General features: G+C 36.1%; 1 protein-coding gene across 2 annotated transcripts in view; it reads right to left on the reverse strand.

Annotated features, from left to right (window-relative positions):
* Enox2 (ecto-NOX disulfide-thiol exchanger 2) overlaps positions 1-22,208 on the reverse strand; it is a 295,300-nt gene that overhangs the window by 19,179 nt on the left and 253,913 nt on the right. For both annotated transcript variants that reach the window (XM_090327019.1, XM_090327020.1), the window contains exon 9: positions 17,297-17,411. In XM_090327019.1, coding sequence (XP_090183145.1) covers positions 17,297-17,411 — 115 coding nt within the window. The remainder of the gene's footprint in view (positions 1-17,296; positions 17,412-22,208) is intronic.

Raw genomic sequence — 22,208 nt, forward strand, 5'->3', positions numbered from 1 at the left:
CTCCCAGCCCACTAAATTGTGTTTTTAAATAATGTAGCATTGAGTACTCTTGCAGAAGAAAAATAACGACATGAGCAAAGACCTTTTTTGCCCAGTATGTGCAAAGCTTACAAGTCTCTACTCTGTCTTAACTGCAGGCACAAGGCTGGAAAAACTGAAAAATTAACAACTCTTCTTATTTATAGTCATCAAACAAGTACAGTCATATGGCAAAATCCTTCCCTTGAAAAATCGGAGACATACAGAATACAGCAAACCACATGATACAGGGCCAGAACTCAGAAGTAGGAGTCACCATGGGAAGTGGTGCCAAAACAGAAAAGCCTCTAAGTACAATTGACAAATTTTGGGAGGCTCAGTATAGGTAAGTCTGTGAGTGGAAAACTTGGAACAGGGAAGACTTTTTATGAGTTTTTTTCCCTCCAGGAACTCTACCAGGTCCTGAGAGTAAATAACAGAAAAACCCCCTTTCTGCTTCTGGTAGGGGAGGGGAAAGGAAGAGTGATTTGAAGTTTGAAAGATGAGAACATCCTATTGCTCTTAATAAGACTATGTGTAGGATAAGCCTTACCTGCTGGGATTTTAAAAGTGCCTAACTGAACTGGCCAGAGGGAAATACTCAATGGTCACCCACTCTAACCATTTTGTCTTACCTAAGGAAAGGGGAACAAATGAACTTTACAACTTAGTGGGGGGACGGCAGGTGGAGAAGGGGAGAGAGGAGGAAAAAGCAGGAGAAAAGAGGGAGAGTTCAAAAAGAAATGCACCATTACCATAGTTATGTGATTGTAACACTTGCCCTCTTTTCGAGCCTACTCATCACCTTTACAGTAAATTAAAAACAAACGAACAAACAACTGAGCTTACAGTCCAGGGTACAGGCTCAACTGAAAACTGAGAGTTAATCATAGAACTACAGGATGTTTTCCTTCTTCTTACATCAATGAAGGGAATTTACTGACAGCCTTACATCCAGAATATCATGGTTTGGGTTATTTATTTGGTATAGTCTCACTATGTAGCCCGGATATCTTTGATTTTGCTTCCTGACCGCTGAGATTACAAGTACGTACCATGCTCTCAGGTCTGCATTCTAATAAAAATTTATAAAGAATACTAAATGGTTAAAAACCAGTTTGAGGATACAGAGACTTATTGGAATAGATTCATATGTGGTGAAGATGCTGGAATGATCTGAGAGTTTTTAAAGAATATAATAAAAAATGTAATGAGGTATTAATGGAAAAAGTAGATAGCATGCAAGAAAGGATGAATAATATAAGTAGGAAGTTGGAAATTCTAAAGCAATAAAAATGAAATACTAAAGATAGAAATATCATAACAACAAAGAAGAATGCCTTTGACAGGCTACCAGTAGACTAGATATGAGGAAAGAGTCTCTGGACTTGAGGCTATAATTAAAAACTTAGAATACTGAAAACCTGTCTCAAACCATTTGGGCTTCTATAAAAAAATACCAAAGCTGTGTGGTTTATGAACTGTAGAAGATTATAACTCATAGTTCTAGAACCTGGGGAATCCCAAAATCAACGCACAAGCCATTTTAGTATTTGGGAATAAACTACTTCCCAGTTTATACAGGGTGTCTTCTAGCAGTTTATTCTATCAGCCAGGAGCAAGAGAGCTCACTGGAACCTTCTGTATAAGAGCACTAACCCTATGTACATCTCCCAAACCTCATTTCCTAACACTAGTACATTAGTGATTAGGTTTCAGCATATGAATTTTGGGGGATTAGTAGAAACATCTTGGCAATAAAAGAGCAGAGAGACAAAAGATCAAATGGAAAAATAGCAGGACATCCAGGAACTGTGAAATAATCACACAAAAAGTATAAACATGTACTGGGAAAATCAGGAGAAGAAAAATAGAAGACATAATAGAAAAAAATAATGACTGAGAATTTTCACCAATTTATTGTCAAATATCAAACAATATATCCAAGAAACCCACAGAATATTCAGCAAGATAAACACAGCCAAATTTATACCTAGGCTGATGATACTCCAACTTTAGCAAATCAAAGCAAAGAGAAATTCTTGGGGTAAGCCAAAGGAAAACAACACTTTATCTACAGAGGAATGCATAGAATCATTACCTATCACTGTTTAGAAGCTATAAAATTAGATTGGTGTAAAATATTTAAAGATTTAAAAGGAAAAAATTCTGTCAATCTAGAATTTTTTACTCTGGGAAACATCCTTCAAAAATAAAATAAAGAGAAATAAAGATATTTCCAGATAAACAAAAATTGGGAGAAATTGTTGCCAGTTAACCTATCTTACATGAAATGTTAAAAGAAATTCTTTAGCAAAATGGAAAAAGAAATAGGCCAGAAGTTTAGATCTATATGAAGTAAGGGAATTTAAAAAAAGAGTTAGTGGGGCGGGGGTGGGAGGAGGGAAATGAGGACCAAGACATGAGAAAGGGTATCAATTTATGTGAAGTAATGCACCTTCTATCTGGTGAATATACTGTAACCCTTTTATTAATTACAATAAAACTATATGGAGAAAAAATGAGTTAGTAAGTGTTCTAGCATATAATTACTTAAAATAGAAACAGAAATGATACACACAATTAGGTGTCATTTTATAATTGTGAAATGGCAATAATGATACAAAATATACGATAGAAGAATTGGGAGTATTTTGTTACTGTAAAGTACTTTCCCTACCCATGAAGTGGTACTATGCTATTTGAAAGTGGAGATGGATTACTTGCAAATGTACAGTGCAGATTCTAAGTCAGACACTAAAATCATATAAAAACAAGTATAATTTAGATAATAAAGAAAAAAATATAAAATTTAAAATAATTAAACTATATAAATCAGAAAAACATGAAAGACAAAAACAGGAACAAAGAGAAAATGTAAGAAAAAGAAACGGCAATAAATATGACACATATTTGTACAATTATAGCAATAATTACTTTAAACATTACTACTCTAAATGCTTAAATTAAAAGGCAGAGATTACTAGCAGAGATTTGCAATAGAGCAAAATCTTGATACATAAGGACATATAATGTGAAGCTAATTGAAAGGACCTCCAGGATAGTGAAACAAAAGCCATATAATGAATGATTGTTGTCCTTAATGTAGTATGTTGTCTCTCATCTCCTTTGCTGTCCCTTGGTTATCTCATATTGGTATAGTATCCCACTTTGTTATCTGATATATTGAATTTATTTGTATTTGGATATTTGAAATTTGATAGGGAAGGGGGGAAAACCAAGACGGGTGGGGGGTGGGGGGGGAGGGAAATGGGTACCAAGACATGTGAAAGGGTATCAATGTATGTGAATTAACGCACCTTCTATCTGGCAAATATCATGTAACCCTTTTACTAATTACAATAAAAATAAATAAATAAAAGGCAGAGATTATCAGAGTAGATAACAAATAAGACCAGTAACATGGCTTACAATAAGTATATAAGAACATATATAGATAAAGATATATCAACAAAAATAAACTAGGGATAGCTATATTAACTTCCAACAGAGTTGACTGCAGAGCAAGGCATTGCTCTTCTTCAGTATACCAAGAAGATACAGCAATCTTTTTTTTTTTTTTTGCCAGTCCTGGGCTTGAGCTCAGGGCCTGAGCACTGTCCTTGGACTTTCTCAAGGTTAGGGCTCTACCACTTGAGCCTCAGCACCACTTCCGGCTTTTTTTTATATATGTGGTACCGAGGAATCGAACCCGGGTCTTCATGCATGCTAGGCAAGCACTTTAACCACTAGGCCAAACTCCCAGTCCCAGATACAGCAATCTTAATGTGTAAGAAACCGAAAAAGTATCAAAGTAAGGAAGCCACAATTACTAGAACTTTAAGGAGAGAGACTTGAATCCATGAACACTCATAATAAATAGACAGATGCAGGAAGCAGAAAATCAGTAAGGACATAGTTGAACTCGACAGACCTATCAATCAACTGGATTAAAGTGACATTTCTAATAGGTCCATTGTGATGAAGCTCTAGACAACTGTTGATGGATTTCATGTTCTTTGTGCTTTTGAGATGTCTCTTAGGCCTAGCTGCTAAATGTTCCCTGAGACAGCATGTCCTAAAATAGTTTTGTTTTTCAAAATAGTTTTGGAAAAAGAACATTCTAGGTGTCATTGCAGTGACAAAAAATGTTCAACATAAAAATAAAGGTCCTATGAAAAACAAAACAAAACAAATTTTGACATCTGTAAACTCACCCACAAACAGCAAACTCTAAATTCTGAAAGTCACATGGGGGGAGGTTTTACTGAGGAAGATCACATTCTGGGTCATGAGATATACCATATTTTAAAGTGGAATCATGTAATACATGTACTTACACCGCAATGGAATGAAAGTTGAAATTAACCATGGAAGACAGCTAGAAAATCCCCAAACACTTGGACACTGAGCAGCTTACTTCCAAATAATACATGACTGACAGAATTAATCTCAGGAGAAATAAAAATATATTTTGAAGTGAATTAAAATGAAAATACAAATGTGTGGGGTTTGTAGCTAAGAGTGCTTAGAAGGAAATCTGGAACACTGAATGTGTGTGTTAGATGTGAGAAATATCTAAAATCAGTTATCTAAACTTCCTACCTTGGGAAACTAGAAAGAAAAAAATTAAATCAAACCATACTTTAGTAAGCAGTTTGGTAGTATCTTACAGCAGTTTGTCAGTGTCTTCCTAAACTAAGAATACTTTTATACAACCTGGAAATGTGTGTTTCTTGAGATTTATACAAATGAAATCTATTGTGAGTATGAAGTTTGCATGTGTCTGTTTATAGAATCTTTTATTTGTAGTTGCCAAAAGTTGAAATCAACATAAATGTCCGTCAGTAGGTGAATGGATAAATTGTGATGTATTTAGACAGTGGAATATTACTCAGTATTAAAACAAAGTGAATTATTTATCCAGAACAAGGCACGCGGTTAGTAGAGGTTAATAGATAATACTAAGGGAAAGGAGCTAATATGAAAATGTTACATAGTAGAAGACTGGAATTATACAATTTTCTGGGAAAAGTAACACTGTGAAGACAGCAAAAGGATTAGTGATGGTCAGTTGTTAATGGGAACATCAGATGAAGAGGAAGAACACAGAGGAATTTTGGGCAATAAAACTGTTCTGCATGATACTACTTAGTAACATATATATCATTATATATTTGTGAACCTCCCCCCACCCCTTAGACTACAAATTGAGTGATAATAAGGTGTCAATACACATCCATTGACTATAACAAATGCACCAGTCTGGCAGAAAAGGATGATAACAGATAAGACTTCCTTTGCAGGGACGAGGATTATATGCTCAGTTTTATTGTGAATGAAAAACTACTCTAAAAAAAATTAAAATTGAAAGCCGACTGCTAATGCCTCACACCTGTAACTCTACCTACTTAGAAGACTGAGATCTGACGATCACGGTTCAAAGCCAGGAACATCTGTGAGACTCCTATCTCCAATTAATCACAAAAAAAATCTAGAAGTGGTAGAGTGCTACCTTGAGCAAAAAGGAGGCCAGGGACAGCACCCAGGGTCAGAGTTCAAGCCCCATGATTAGCAGAAAAAAAAAAGAAAAGAAAATGGATAATAAAAACCTGGGTTCAATTTAATTATGAGTTGGGGTACATTTTCAAGGTAAAAAATTATAAAAATTGATGGCACAATATTTAAACAAATGATTTTTTAAATTAATTTCAGAAATATTTATAGAGTACCTTTTATGTTCCAGGCCCATGGCTATGATAAAAATCATATGATTCCAGTAATCTTTAGTGTTTACAAATTATATTAATGGAAAAATTTATAGTTATTCCTTATTTATGGTGCTAGGGATTGAACCCAGGGTTTAGCACCTGTTAACCAAGTGATTTACCACGTCCAGCTCAACTTTTTGATTACTAAGAGAACACAAAGCCCATAAAAAGGAATATTATCAAGGTGGATCAAAATTACAATTTTTTACATTAAATGTATGAGTAGGTTAATATGGAAATTGATAAAGATGTGGATTTTCTCAGCTATCTGTGGGAAGGCACTTCATGTATAACAAAGTAAAAGACAAGTAATGGAAATCTAACCATTAGAATAATTACTTATAAATGTTAGAAGAACAGATTTCAGAGGCCTGCCTGGAAATATATAGCAGGGTTGCAATTCCCTGCATGCCTGAAAAGATGATGAATGAAGCTATGAGAGTGAAGCCAACGACAGAATGGAGACCCAGGGAATTTTTGATGCCAGAAATGTGGAGCATCTGTTTATGAAAGCTGCAGACAATCAGCAGAGGCAGTCCAGGAAAGAGGCTGTATGGGATGAAAAAGGCAAGGCTATAGGGTTGGAGCTCTTCACACCCTTAAGTGATAACATACTTGCATCATGTACCCTGGATGGCTAACGTGGATCTATAGGATTTAGCATTTGCTCTTGCTGGATTGCCCTTGCTTTTCTTTGAGCCTGCTTTCCCATAATCTCATTCCCCACTTTTGGAATGGAAATACTCTTGCCATGGTGTATTGAAAGTATGTGGGTTTCTCTTTGATTTTTTTTGAGGGGTTCATACCTAAAGATTTTGCCTTGAATCTCAGAAGAGAATTTGTAGTTAGATTTTTGAATGATGCAAGAACAATTGAGTCTAGTTACTTTTGTAGATGGACTTGAATGCACTTTGTCTTCTGAGATGCACATCAGACCTTTTAAGGGTACAGGATAGGACACTATGTTTTAAAAGGTGTTTTAGATGGGAAAATTGACAAAGGTGAACTTGTGATGGTTAATTTTGATTGTCAATTTCATTGGATTAAGAAGTGTAGAAGACCTATCCTGAATTTAGGCAGTATCAACCACAGGCTGAGTATGAGAATGAAATAAAAGGAGAAAAGGAAAAGGTCACAGTGTAAGCATTCTTTTTCTGTCTCTGCTTCCTGTCTGCCTTAATGGAAGTTTCTCAACCACCACATTCTCCCCATCATGATCCCTTAAAATGGTGGAAGAAGAGTTTCTTTATTGGATATTATTATTATTATTATTATTATTATTTGCCAGTCCTGGGCATGAGCTCAGGGTCTGAGCATTGTCCTTGGGCTTTCTCAAGGCTAGAGCTCTACCATTTGAACCTCAGTACCCTTCCAGCTTTTTTCTATGTATGTGGTGATGAGGAATCAAACCCGAGTCTTCATGCATGCTACGCAAGCACTCTACCACTAGGCCAAACTCCTGGCCATGGATTTAATTAAATTTTTTTGTGGTAATAATGGCGCTTGAACTCAGGGACTCGGTACTGTTCTTTAGCTTTTTTGCTCAAGGCTGGCTCTTTACCACTTGAGCTATACTCTATTTTTGGCTTTTTGGTGATTAATTTGACATAAAATCTCACAGAATTTTCCTTTGTCGGCTGGCTTTGAACCTTGATTTTCAGATGTCAGCTTCCTGAGTAATTAGATGTGATCTACAGTGCCTGACTCATAAATGCATTATGAAGATAAGCTTCAGGAAGGATCCTGATGAATAGAAAGCACCTTTGTTTACATACATGAAGTATATACAAGGGGACTGTATTCTGGGTGCATAAACATCCCCTATTCTTTCATGGAAGCTGCCTTTAGGGAAGAAGAATGTTTTAACTCAATGCTATGAAACTAAGCGTTTTCCTAAAAATATTACATATCGATATAGATTATTGTGATCAGATTATCTATGCAAACCAGAGAGTAGAAATATAATATGAGAAAGTTCCAGAAGTGTTGAGACATTCTTACAGATCACATGTATTTTTCATGGGTGGCCTGCATTTGTCCCAATATAGCAGTTTTAAATATCAAATTTTAGTCTAAAAATGATATATATCCCCTTTTGATTTTGCTAGTCCTGGGGCTTGAACTCAGGGCCTGCGCACTGTTCTTGGGCTTTCTCAAGGCTATCTCTCTACTACTTGAGTCACAGTACCACTTGTGGCTTTTCCTATGTGTGTGGTAGCCAGGAATCAAACCCAGGTCTTAGTGCATACTAGGGAAGCACTCTACCACTAAGCCAAACTCCTAGCTGGATATATGCCCTTTGGTATGATACATTTATGTTTTCTGGATTTTTTTTTTACTGGTTATGGGGTTTGAATTAAGGATCTAGATGCTGTCACTGAGCTTCTTTGGCTCAAGGCTAGATCTCTACTACTTCAGCCAAATTTCCACTTTCAGCTTTTTTTTGTAAGTTATTAGTGACAAGAGTCTCAAGGACTTTCCTTCCCAGGCTGGTTTTGAACTGGGATCCTTAGATCTCAGCCCTCTGAGAAGCTAGGATTACAGGTGTGAGCCACTTGTGCTTGGCTGTTTCGTTTTTATTACTTATTTTAATCCTTGTTATAATTACACAAATTTAAATCTTTGAAAAGAAAGCCAGCACACAGAGATTTGGATTCCTAGCAATCCAGATATCATCTACCCTTGCTTTCATCTAGTGTCTGAGATACTTTTAATCAGACAGGTACTGCTCCCAGAAATCACAAACTAAGCAAGATGCTGCATATGAAGATGATTATCTATACAAAACTGAGCAGAAAAAGATACATCAACTGTCAGACAAATAGAAAGAAATATTTGGTTTGTTTGCTGCATAGAATCTCGAGTTGGAGTTCAGCTGACTGGCATAGAGTAGTTATTCTGTAAATCAAGTGATTCCTATTGATGGCTAATTATTTAGTTCTTTTTTTGGTTTGGATGTTTCTCCTTTGGCAGTTCACTGGGTATATACAAAATAGTAGTAAATAATTTTCCTCCTTTTTGCTCCTTGTACTGCAAGCCAGTGATTGTATTCATGTTTTACATGTCCCAGGGAGACACATAGATGAGAAAAGGGCAAAGATGTAGGAGAATGGTTAGAGGCATATACACTAGTTTAAATGCAGAAAATCCTTTCCCTCAGAGAAAATGAGAAGAGACTGCTTCTATCCTGCCTGGGGGAAAAGGCTTACTGATGAGCTGGATGGATACCTGCAGCCAAGTGGGAACAGATAATAATCTTCTCAGTTTCAACCTGTCACTAAGCAAAAAAAAAGTGATGATCACTTATAATGCTAACTGAAGGGACCTTCTGTATAAAATGTATTTCCCACTCTGAAATGAAGGTTTTTTTTGTCATTTTAATGAGTATACCAAGCCTTTTCTTTCACAGACTTAATATTAATTGGGCACATTTCTGAAGTTGGAGTCCTTTGTGCATTGCCAGAACATTGAGCAACTTCAATATTACCTTTTAATAATATGTGTGAGTAGGTGAATCTATTGGTCTTGACACTAAAGAGCATAGTATAGTGAATGTATTCATAGCAAACCATCATTAGTTCTTGGCTGCTCCTTTCTGACTATTTTCTATAGAGAAAAACTTTTTTTAAGGGCAATTGCTTCTCAGATCTAAAGGCTGCCAGTTCATCAGGCAATATACAAGTACGAAGGCAAATGTGATTGCCTCATTCTAGAGGAGCTGGTATGAGAAAATATCAGGCATGTAGCTATATGACAAAAGATCAGAAAGGAGTCTGTGCCATCAAAAATTTAATGTGCCCTCTATATATCCCCCTGACAATAAAATACAATTTAAAAAAGAAAGAAAAAATTTAGTGTGTAGATATTTTCAATAGTGCAAACAAACAAACAAAAACATCAGAAGTAAATTCAAGGAACTGGCCATTGTTACAAAGCTGTATTATACAAGATGCTAAAAATGTTACAGAAGGCAATGTTCCTCTCAAGGCTCAGAAAAATAGTTGGAGCCTTGGCAATGCACAAAGTGATAAAACCCAAAAGAACAGATTAAAGGGAGGTGATAGGAGTACAATGCATTGGGATGGCTGAAAGCTGGTTCAGGCAACGATCTCAAGTGGATTCTCCAACCGCACAAAGGCTTGCTTTTCTTTGTCTAGTGGCCTTTGCTATACTGCAAGTGCGGCTTGTGCCAACATGTACATTCCAGTATCTTACGGTTTACATCGAAGAATTCTAATTTCCCTTTTCAAAACCAGAATCCTCATTTGGCAGTTATCTTACTGCCCCTTATCTCCCTCAAAACTCTCCTCTTTCCTTGCTGGAATTCATAATCTCTTGTTTACTGGCTAAACAGATCTTACTACACACTCCTCAGCACTTTCCATTCCTTTAGCATCCTGAAAGGCCTCTCAACAGGCTTATCATGCCAACTTGTAACTCATTATCACTTCACTGAATTTTCTATGCTTATTTTCCTGGATCTCAGAGAATTCTTACAAGTAGTTTTAGAGTTAGGCTGCTATATTAACACAGATGCATGCTAATCCTTATAGGTCTCTAAATCTAGTGACGGAGAGGATTGGGAGAGGAAAAAACTGAGAAAAAATGAGGGAAGAGGTGACACTGTTGGAAAAGAAATATATTTATTACCTGACTTACATAACTATAACCGTTCTGTTAATCACCTTTACAATAATTTTTAAAAAAGAATGGGACATTATTTGGGAACAGCATAGTTATATAAGTAATCAAATTACATTGAGATCATTAAGGCTCTAACTCAACATAGAAGAAATTTAAGCATAGAGATAATCATGTACACACAGAGAATGCTATGGGCACATGGAGGTAGAGACTGGGGTAATATATCTGTATATCAAAGAATGTCAAAGATGGTGGACAAACAGTAAAAAAACTAGATAAGCAGCATAAAATAAATTCTTCTTCATAGAAATCAGAAGGATCCCCCCGATGACATATGTAATCTTAGCTTTCAGGACCGGGTAACAATACATGTCTGTTGTTTAAGCTTCTCAGTGTATGCTACTTCATTACAGAATCTCTAGTGAACCAAATCTGCCAGCCTAAAAGACAGACGAATTCTGGCCTCCTCCCTTTTCCTTAACATCTAAATCCAATCTCACAACAGAGACTTCAGTCTGTTCCTCTAACAATGACTCATAACATAATCTTATGCTTGCCATTGTCTTTTTCTTCCACTATTTTTCTCTATGTCCGTAGCCAATACTCCAGTCCAAACTTTTATCATTTCACATTTCTATTCCTATAAAGTCTCTGGCTGCTCTCTCTTATTCTAAAATTATCTCCCAAATGTATAATTCATGTTCTTTTATCATGTTAGAACTATACTTAAGATGCATTTGTAATGTTAAATCTAAGCTTGGTACTCATGGCTCCCTACAATTTGAAGCTATCTTGCCCACTTCATCTTTTATTCCCATAAACATTATCCTATTTCCATCTTAGCACTGATCATTCTATTTCTCCCCACTGTTAAGATGGTTTCTTACCTTTCCCTTCTTACCTAAACATGTTCACATTTCTTTCTTTTCTCTTTTTAAACTTTTTATGGTAAAGGTTGATGCACAGAGGGATTATGGTTACATAAGTCAGATAATGAGTACATTTCTTTTTGAACAGTGCCAATCCCTCCCTCATTTTCTCATAGGATTTTTTTTTCCCTCCAGACCCCCGTCAACCCTAAATTGTGCATTTCATTTCTACCATAGTGTCTAGTGAATATCACTGCTATATGTTAACCCTTTGAACTACTGTTTCTGTGCTTCCCTTTCCCCTCCTCAAATCAGAAAACTTACATACAAGACAAAGGTTACACATATTCTTTCTTTCTTTCTTTCTTTCTTTCTTTCTTTCTTTCTTTCTCTCTCTCTCTATCTCTTTCTTCCTTTCTTTCCTTCCTTCCTTCCTTCCTTCCTTCCTTCCTTCCTTCCTTCCTTCTTTCTTTCTTTCTTTCTTTCTTTCTTTCTTTCTTTCTTTCTTTCTTTCTTTCTTTCTTTCTTTCTTTCTTTTTTTCTTTGTCAGTCATGGGGCTTGGACTCTGGGCCTGGATGCTGTCCCTGAGCTCTTTAGGTTAAGGCTACTACCCTACCCCTTGAGCCACAATACCACTTTCGTTTTTCTAATGGTTAATTGGAGATAAGAGTCTCACGGACATTAGTGCCCAGGTTGGCTTTGAACTGCGATCCTCAGGCCTCAGCCTCCTGCGTAGCTAGGATTACAGGCATGAGCTACAGTGCCTGGCACAGGTTTATCTTTCAAGGCCTGGTAACTGTTGCCTGGTTGTGACTGTTACAGTGGGCACTGGATACTTCTTATTGAATTCTAATTAGTATTTACCAGTTCACACCAAGAAAGGTTTTTATGTTACATTTTATGTATGTGCAACCACATTTCCATCAGTTTACCAAACAGTATTTGTGAAATTGGTAAATTGTGAAATTTGTAAAGTGAGAATAATGGGAAGATAGGGGGCAGGAGAAAGGAGTCTAGACTCCAAGGGAAGAGAAAATAACTAAATATTTTCTGAATGTGTTCTTGGCCCACCAGCATCTAAACAGTTTAGGATGCCTGAAAAAAATGTAAACTTGTAAATACCAACAAAAAGCTATGAAATCAGCATCCATAGTTCAAGAAATGTTATTTATTTATTTATTGGTACTTGATCATAAATCCAGGACCTCATGTTTACTAGACAGTCTCTCTACTGTTGAACTATATTGCCAACGCTAGAAATCCATCTGTGTGTGTGTGTGTGTGTGTGTGTGTGTGTGTGTGTGTGCGCTGTGTGTGCGAGGACGCATGCATGCCAGTATTGAGGTTTGAACTCAGGATTGGAGCACCGTTTCTTAGTTTTTAAATTCAAGGCTGGTGCTCTGGGCCCTGATTCATAGTTCTACTTTTGGTTTTTGAGTGACTAAGTGGATAATAGGATTTCATGGACTTTCTTATTGGGGCTGGCTTTGAATAATGATCCTCAAATCTCAGTCTCCTGAGTAGCTAGGATTATAGGCATGAGCCACTGGCACCTGTCTCAGAAATGTAAAATTCTAACAGTAACTGAAATGACTGAAAAGTATACAAAATATTAGAACCTCTAAGTGAAGAATGAAGACAGGTGGTGAAAGGAAAAGCTTTTCTTATGTTTAATGATTATTTAGTACATATGCTTTCCGTCCTGCTTAGCAATAGCACAAAATAATTTTACAATACCATGACTTGCTTTGATATGATTCTCCTTCTTCAATATATTGTTTTGAGTATAGCAATCCTATCTCTCATGGCAAAAAGATTTAAAAAAAAAAAACCTACATGACACATATAAGCTAATAGAATCTCCAGAAGAGAAGAAATTTTATTTTGCCAGTCCTGGGGCTTGAACTCAGGGCTTAAGCACCAATCCTGGGCTTTCTCAAGGCCAGTGCCACTTTATCCACAGCACCACTTATGGCTTTTTCTATGTATGTGGTGCCAAGAAACTGAACTAGGGTCTTCGTGCATGCACTCTACAACTAGGCCACACTCCTGGCACCAAGGGCAGAAATTTTTGGCACTCTAAGAAAAAGTAATGAGGTTTTTTTCTTTGAAAATAAAAATATAACAAAGAACACACTACAGGCTTCTGGAATTCAAGTGTGGTGACATAGAGAAAACAGCAACAACTTTGAGATATAGTGGCATAGGTTTTTAATTGGAACCAAGTGATAGCTAAAACATGTAGCTGATTGAGATAAAATATGAGGACCCTTTCACTGGCTCATGCTGAGGAGGATTTCTGAAGTTGAGTACTACAGAAGTGAGATAACAGAATTAGATACAATCGAGGGGAAGAAAAATGCACCAAATCCTTGAATTAAAATGAATTGAAACCTTCTGGGAGAAAAGCTATTTGGTAAGCTCCATTAAGTCTATTGTAGATAGCTTTATTTGACAAAGCAGCATCCTGGCATGTGGAACAGGAAAGAAAATAGCTATAAGATGATCTGTCAGGGAGTTTCCAGTCTCTAAACGAATAAGACTCTGTGCAGTAGCCAATACAGCTTTTAACTCAAAAGAGATACAGAAGCAAAAATGCAATTATATAACCCTAGTAAGTGCATTCAATCTGACTCTCACCCATACTTCTCTCTTCTACCTATAACTCTTCAAACTCCACAATTTACCAAGTGGCTACTCAAACATACAGCTGCATTTATTCCACTGAAACACTGGATAAACATTGTATATATGACTGTAAATACTGAGGTAGAGACACTTCCACAAGTCAAAGATTAATTAGCAAAAAATCTCCCACCTAGCTAAGGACTTAAATAAATAGAATAATTCAATTATTAATGTACTTTCATTTATTTTGGCTATAAGTTTATGTTCTTATTTTCAGTAATTAGTTCGCCTTTCTGAATATACTGATTAACCCATGATTACAGTTTATTCAGTATAAATAGTAATTTGTATGTTTAGGGATCTACTATGTTGCTAAAAAAAAGGAAAATTCAAATGCAACAACTCTTAAAAATTCTGATTTAGTAGTTTTCTTTCCTTAAGAACTTCTGCTTATCAGAAAAAGATTCTAAGACTACTTAGTGGGCACAGACCTTCAGACTCCAATATAAAAGTGCTGAAATTGGTAAATTTAGATTTGAATTGAAGAAACATTTATTAACATATATTAGTTGTACAAGGCTGGTTTAATTGAGACATTTCCATACATACATAGAATGTATCTCAATCAAATTCACTCCATCTCTCTCCTGCATCCCTCCTTCTTAAAACAATTTCAACAGTTTTCACCGTTCTATTTTTATACATGCATATATAGTACTTTACCCATATTAACCCTCTTTCATTTTCTCAATTGACTTTCCACACTCTAGCTGTTCTCTGACCTCCAACACAGCCTGTTTTATTTTCCTGTGATTTACTTTCTTCTTTTTCTCTAGTGTATATTAAGTATATGAAGGGATTTCATCATGGTAATTTGTATATGCATATATTATAATTTAGTCTGTCTTTTCCATATCCTAGAGATCCTTTCATTTACTCTTATCCTATATGACATTATGTATCTAGGTTTTGAGCTATTGTAATCCTTTGCTAGGAGAGTCATAGATATGTACTAATGATTACAAATGAGTTGGAAACCATGGAGCCTATGTTCCTTTGGGTCTGGATTACTTCACTTAAAATGATTTTTTCTGTCTTTCCATTTCCTTACAAAAGGGGCGATGTTGTTCTTTCTGATGACAGTGTAGAATTCCATTGTGTATAAATACCACATATTCTTGATCCAATCATCTACTGAGGGGCATCTGGGTTGGTTCCATATCTTTGCTATGGTAAATAGTGCTGCAATGAACATCATTGTGATAGTCACTTTAGTATGCCCTTGTTTCTGGACAATTGGGTAAATGCCAAGGAGTGGAATTTCTGGGTCAATTTAGTCTGTTTAACCTCAACTATTGATATCTCTTGCTCCATCTCACAAGTAAGTATTTTAATGGATCAATGCGTCTGTAAGTCCTTCACATGATAGGGACAGAGACCACTACAAATTCCAATGTGCACACAGTATTTGACATCTAACAGCTATTAAATCAAAGGATTCATTTAACCATGACAACATCTCTGTTAGATTTTTTTAATCATGTACTAATTACAGTATGGAAGCTGGGGCTTAATGGGAAAAAGTCCCTCCCAGGTCCACAAAAAGCTAGGTGTTGGTGTTTTGTCTTTAGGTCCATTACTTTTTCTATTGTACTGTTCTACAGTACTTATGATATTTTGGAAAGGTTTACCTGAAAAGATTAGTCTACTGGTTTGTATTTTACCTGAAAGACTTGTTGACTGGCTGGTATTTTGTTCTCACCTATGGTAATCTCCCATTGTGGATAGTTTATTACAAAATTGAAAGGGAGGTATTACTATGGAAAGCAGTATGGCAGTTCCTCAAAAGACTAAACATAGAACTCCCCTTTGACCCAGCAATTCCACTACTTGGCATTTACCCAATCATCTAGAAACAAGGACATACTAAATTCACTAGCACAACGATGTTCATTGCAGCACTATTTACCGTAGCAAACCCAGATGCCCCTCAGTTGATGAGTGGATCAACAAGATATGGTATTTATACACAATGGAATTCTATGCTGCTGTCAGAAAGAATGACAAGGCCCCATTTGTAAGGAAATGGAAAGACTTAGAAAAAAATCATATTATGTGAAGTAAGCCAGACTCAAAGGAACATAGGCTCAATGGTTTCCCTCATTTGACATAATCAGTAGAAACCTTAGTCTCTCCTAGCAGAGATTTACAATAGAACCAAACCTATATACATAAGGCCATATAGGATGACGCTAAATGAAAGGAACTTCAGGATATAGAAACAAAAGCCATATAATGAGTGATTATTGTCCTTAATGTATTACGTTATCTCTCATCTCTTTTACTGTCCTTGGTTATCTCATATTGTTACAGTATTGTACCTTGTTATCTGATATATTTTATATGTGCTTAATTGGTTATTTGAAATTGGATAGGGAAGGGGGAAATCAAAATAAGTGGGGGGAGGGTGGGAGGGAAATGGGGACCACGTCATGAGAAAGGGTATCAATATATGTGAAGCAATGCACCTTCTATCTGGTGAATATAATGTAACCCTTCTATTAATTACATTATAAATATATGAAAAAAAGGAAGGGAGGTGTTATCTTACTCAAACATTTACCCTATTGGTCTCACTGAGGGTCTACACCCATACCCACTGTCTCAGAGCCAGGTCTTGAACATACTAGGTTAGTGCAAAAGCTTTTATCTGGACAACTATTTTTCCTAGTTAGTTCTCAATACAGATTCAAGCAATCAAAATAGCTCCATGATATAGCTATTTCCCTATAGTCTGCAGATTTTCTTTTAACTTTGGTACTTATTTTATAAAAAGATTTCATTTTTATGTGGATTTTATTTGTCAAAAACCTTTTATTTCTATTTTTGGTGACCTGCTATGAATTATGTAGCCAACACCTGTATTTTCTGTTCTTTCTTTTGCTAGGTCTAGTTTTTTTTTAACATTGAACTTTTATATCCATCTGTTATTAATTTTGGTGGCTATACAGTATAAATGATCTAGTGTTTATGCATGAATTGTCATAGCTTCCAACGCAGAACATACTAATAAACCCAAATTAAATATGGAATAATGCTGTCAGAATGCCCAGTGGTTCTTGGAAAAGAAGTATACTTTTAATTAGGTACTTCAATGGAATATGGGATAAATGGAGACCACAGAAAATTCTGTATACACAGGTTTTGATATTCAGCCAGTATGTCCTTACACAGTCTCATCAACAGTTTCTAGCTTACATTCAGTCGGATGGATTCATGGTCGCATTTTATTTCTGTTAAAGGTTTGAAAATAGTGACCCATGCAAATAGATATTTGTTACATAAAAACGAAGAATTACATTTACCTGATTCTTCTGTTTCTTTGGCTTCTGTCGTTTCTTCTATTTCATCATCAGACATTTCCATTTCTTCTTCTCGCCTGATTCCCATTAATTCATCATTATGAATATTGCGAATTTCCTAAGGTTAAAAGGTATGCTTTTAGGTGGGAAAACCTTACAAAATGTTGAGGAAATGGACAGATCTCAGATAAGTTTTGGTGGGGACATATTAAAAAACCTCACAGTACTCTTAAAGTAAAGGCAATAAGGAATATTGAGACTACATGTTTCACTAAAAAGCATATTTGGTTCCACTCCTGTCTTGTATTGAACTGTCTTTCTAGATCTAGAGTTCTAACAGTATATTATTTTCCCATATTACCATGAAATATTTTTTATCTGTTACTTATGTGGATATCTGAAATTTCTCTTCACTTTCTCATGTTGGACCCTTTAATTTTGCTCCCTGTCATTTCATTTCCTCTTAATAGTTTTAGTCAAGAAAACTCTTAATTCAGATTTTACAGTTTTAGAATGTATAGCAAAACATGACTATGTTGAAAATAAACTTTACAACTTGGGGGGTTGAGCAGAGCTGGCAGGGAAGAGTGTAAGAGAATGAGGGAGGGCATAACACTGTTCAAAAATGTACTCATTATTTATATAACTGTAACCCCTTTATATATTACCTTTACAATAATTTTTAAAGAATATGTAGCAAAAATGAGCTGTCAAGAATAAATTCCTACCATACCAACTCTCTCATAAACAATAACCATAATCTTGGAACAAAACCTGTAACACATTTTTGTTCTAGGACTGGGATTTGAACTCAGGGTGTGGGTGCTGTCCCTTAGCTTTTTCTTTCTCAAGGCTAGCAATCTACCACTTCAGCCACAGCTTCACTTCTGGCTTTTGCTGGCTAAGTGTAGATTGGAATCTGATGTACTTTCTTTCCCAGATTGGTTTTGAATTGCAGACCTCAGATCTTAGCCTCCTGAGTAGCTAGGATTATAGGCAAGAGCCACTGTGTCCAGCCAAACATATAACTTTTTTATGTCATTGGAGCTTGTATAAAAAAAGGTACATTCTGAATAGGATCTGACACTCAGAAGAAAAGAAGATAATCCGTCCAAGTCTCTCAGCATTTTAAAGTGTCTGGTTTGACAGTAGATAAGGTTAGGTACTCACAGAGTATCTAAACTTCTCATTTCTTATAGAAAACCCAACCTCAAGCTGCGTTTTGTGGCTGCTACCTATACTCTCAGGAGGCAGTGATCAGGAAGATCAAGGCTTAGGATCAGTCTAGGAAAAGATTTGAGGATTCATCTAAATCAATAAAATGGGTCTGGTAGAAGACATTTTATGATCCCAGCTACATGGGAAACCTTAGGTAGGAATATGAAAATGTGAGATATTACTTGAGAAATAACTAAAGTAACAAGGACTGGGGACATGGCTCAAGCAGTATAGTGACTGCCCAGAAGTGAGAGACTCAGATTTCAAACCCTAATATTACTAATAAAACAAACATATGTAAAAACCTAGAGCTTCATGGAGTTATGGAATTCCATTTTATAGTCTTATTCTACATGTAAATGAAATTCCAGAAAGATAAGAAAGGATTTGAAGAAATAATGGTTGGCAGTCTTTCTAATTTGATAAAACACATCAATCTACATACTCAAAGAACAGTGAACACCCCACAAGATACATGGGAAAAAACCATCTAGGAATACCATAGACAAACTGTAGAAAAATAAAGAAAAAGTGAAACTTTTGAAAGCATTCAGAGAAAAAAAATCAATTATTTATAGGGGAACAGGAATTTAAAATCTAAAAATTCTAAAAGAAACAGAAGTATCAGTTTATCCAGAATTCAATTTTCAAAGAAAATGCAGAGGGTGATAATGAATAAATATGTTAAGACAAAAGCAAATATGTAAGTATTAATTAGCAAAATATTTGTACTATAGGAAATACTGAAGAAGTGGTTTCAGACTGAAAGGACATGCTACCAAGTGTAAATACAGATCTTTAGGAAAGTATGAAGAACACTGCAAGTGATCAATATCACACTGAGAAAGTCACTTAAGAGAAGCAGCTTGCAATCATTTCGAGGCTACTTGATGCCTGTCAGTCTCAGCCTTAAGCTTAAAATTCCTTGCTGACGTTTACTCCTACTGGGATGTCATACAGGAAGTATTCAAAGCTGTCTGATGAAAATTGCTTCCGTTTATGAGGATAATATATATTTCAAATGGATTTCTTAATAGTTAATACTGTACATAGTTACTGTATATCTCAACTAATTTCTTCCCTTTTTATTATTTTTATCTAGAAATATGATGATTTCTATTTCAAGTTAAATTTTTATTAAAAATACGTGAAAAACCCTTGAAAAAGCGAGCTATTCAGTATTATCACTGATTCTTAAGAAGTAATAGAAAAAACGACATCGGGGCCCGGGAGTTTGGCCTAGCGGTTAAAGTGCTTGACTAGCATGCACAAAGACCCGGGTTCGATTCCTCGGTATCCCACATACACAACCAAGCCAGAAGTGGCAGAGACTAGACACAACCAAACCGGAAAAGTGGCAGAGACAAGACTGCGACGGCGACAGAGAGCGAAAGAAGCGAGCTGAGCTGAAGTGAACAGAGCCCAACCGAGTGGTGGCCGGAGCGAGCGGGGCCGGAGCGAGCAGGACCGGAGCTTGCGGGAGCGAGCCGAGCCAGAGCCAGCGAGGCCGGAGCGAGAAGGGGCCGGAGCGAGCGGGGCCTGAGCTAGAAAGGGGGCCTAGCCGGGCCGGAGCGAGCAGGGCCAGAAAGAGAAAGGGGCAAAAAAAAAAAAAAGACGACATCGACCCATTTGTTAGGAAATGGAAAGACTTAGAAAAAATCATATTAAGTGAAGTAAGCCAGACTCAAAGGAACTTAGGTCCCTCATTTGTCATAATCAGTAGGAACCTTGGGCTCTACTAGCAGAGATCTGCAATAGAGCAAAACCTTGATACATAAGGCCATGTAGTATGAAGCTAATTGAAAGGACCTCCAGGATATTGAAACAAAAGCCATATAACGAATGATTGTTGTCCTTAATGTACTATGTTATCTCTCATCTCCTTTGCTGTCCCTTGGGTATCTCATATTGTTACAGTACCTCACTCTGTTATCTGATATATTGAATTTATTTGTATTTGATTATTTGAAATTTGATAAGGAAGGGGGGAAAACCAAGACGGGGGGGGGGGGGGGGGGGGGGAGGGTAAAAGGTACCAAGACATGTGAAAGGGTATCAATGTATGTGAATTAATGCACCTTCTATATGGCAAATATCATGTAACCCTTTTATTAATTACAATAAAAAATGAAAAAAAATAAAATAAAAAAGAAGTAATAGGAAAATCAGATACTAACATAGTATCTCCTATGTACTGCAGAGACATTACTTAAAATAGAAGAAAATAATGACTTGATTGAAAAAAAGTGAACTTTAAAGACCTGTGTCATGAGAGAGATTGCTGTATCTTATTCATGCTCATTGTACAGAGAATAATAAAGAACTTTACATTTCTGTGAACTCATTCTATCTCAGAAGACAGGATTTTAGCTATCATCAGAGCTGTTACTAGAAAGGTGATCATAATGAGGTTTGACATTGGAAAATTTGAATATTGTACAATTTACTGCATCAGGAAACTTTGTGGGTTTCTAGAGGGCTAACAAAAATGTAGACTGTCAGGGGATATAAGTAGAGATCAGGTCTCAATTCACACACATGTCACTAACCCTGGTAAAGTTATTGTGTTTCTCAGAAGTGTAAATTATGTTCCTTCTAGGGAAATGTCCCAGGCAGGAAACCTGAGAGTTAAAACATGTCCCATAGCTGTCTGGCATCCATAAACCATCTTTCTGCTTCCAGATGGACAAGAGTGAATAATCTCTTATTAGAAACAGAAAAGGTTCAATAGATATGTAATATGGCTTATCTAGAGATCTTTTACAGCTTCAAAACTCCCTAGAAATATAACAAACTTAGAGCCAATTTTACCTAAATACCTCAAGATATTTTAGAAACAATAATTACCAGTTATTTTAACTGATAATAAAATGAGGGTAAGAAAAACTAAGGGAAAAGCTATTCAGTGGTAGAGCTCAGAGCCCTATACTAACTAGAAAACCCCTTTTTTAGCTACAGAGAAACCAAGGCTCGTATGATTATTCTTTTATAAATATTCAATACTAAATCACAGAAGTGGGATAAAAGCAAAGAGAACAGCAGAGGCCATAGGGTGCCACACTACCATAAATTTAAAGGAAACATTTAGTAAATGATAGTACCTCCAAGAAAAGTAGAGTGAGATTTTATTTCTTTGAAAACTTTACCATTAAGGATATTTCATATAAAGTACTTCATTATATATGTATGAAAATAGAACAATGAAATCTGTTGTGAAATTTCATATATATCTATATATACATAGATATATATGTGAAAATAGAAAAAGCATTTCATAGCTGAGTTATCTGTTTTCTACATTTTCTGGTTAGATGAGAGAAGTTCTATTTTGAGAAACAAACCCTAACAAATGCTTTCTGTGCAGAGGGCTGTAAAGTGACATGCACCTCTAAAAAGCATTTTATCTAGCTTGATACAGACAGGGAAAGAATTCTAAGCTACTGAAGCACAGATAGCAAAGGAAAATGCTGTCTCCTAGATTTGTCCCATTTCCCATCTTGGCATTTGGGTATAATGATGAACCCAAAAACATTTTAAGCCATTTGTATGTGCTAATGTCTATCCCAAATCTACTGAATCAGGTCACTGGTTGACTACATCATAAAAGGTAAGACAACCCTCCTCAAATTTCTAGGCCACTCTTTTGTCCAGTGTAGATCTTCATTATCTCTCATTTCAACAGTGAACTGCTAGTACT

This window comes from Megascapheus bottae, chromosome X (genome assembly GCF_031878675.1).
Source record: "Megascapheus bottae isolate mThoBot1 chromosome X, mThoBot2.hap1, whole genome shotgun sequence".
NCBI lineage: Eukaryota > Metazoa > Chordata > Mammalia > Rodentia > Geomyidae > Megascapheus > Megascapheus bottae.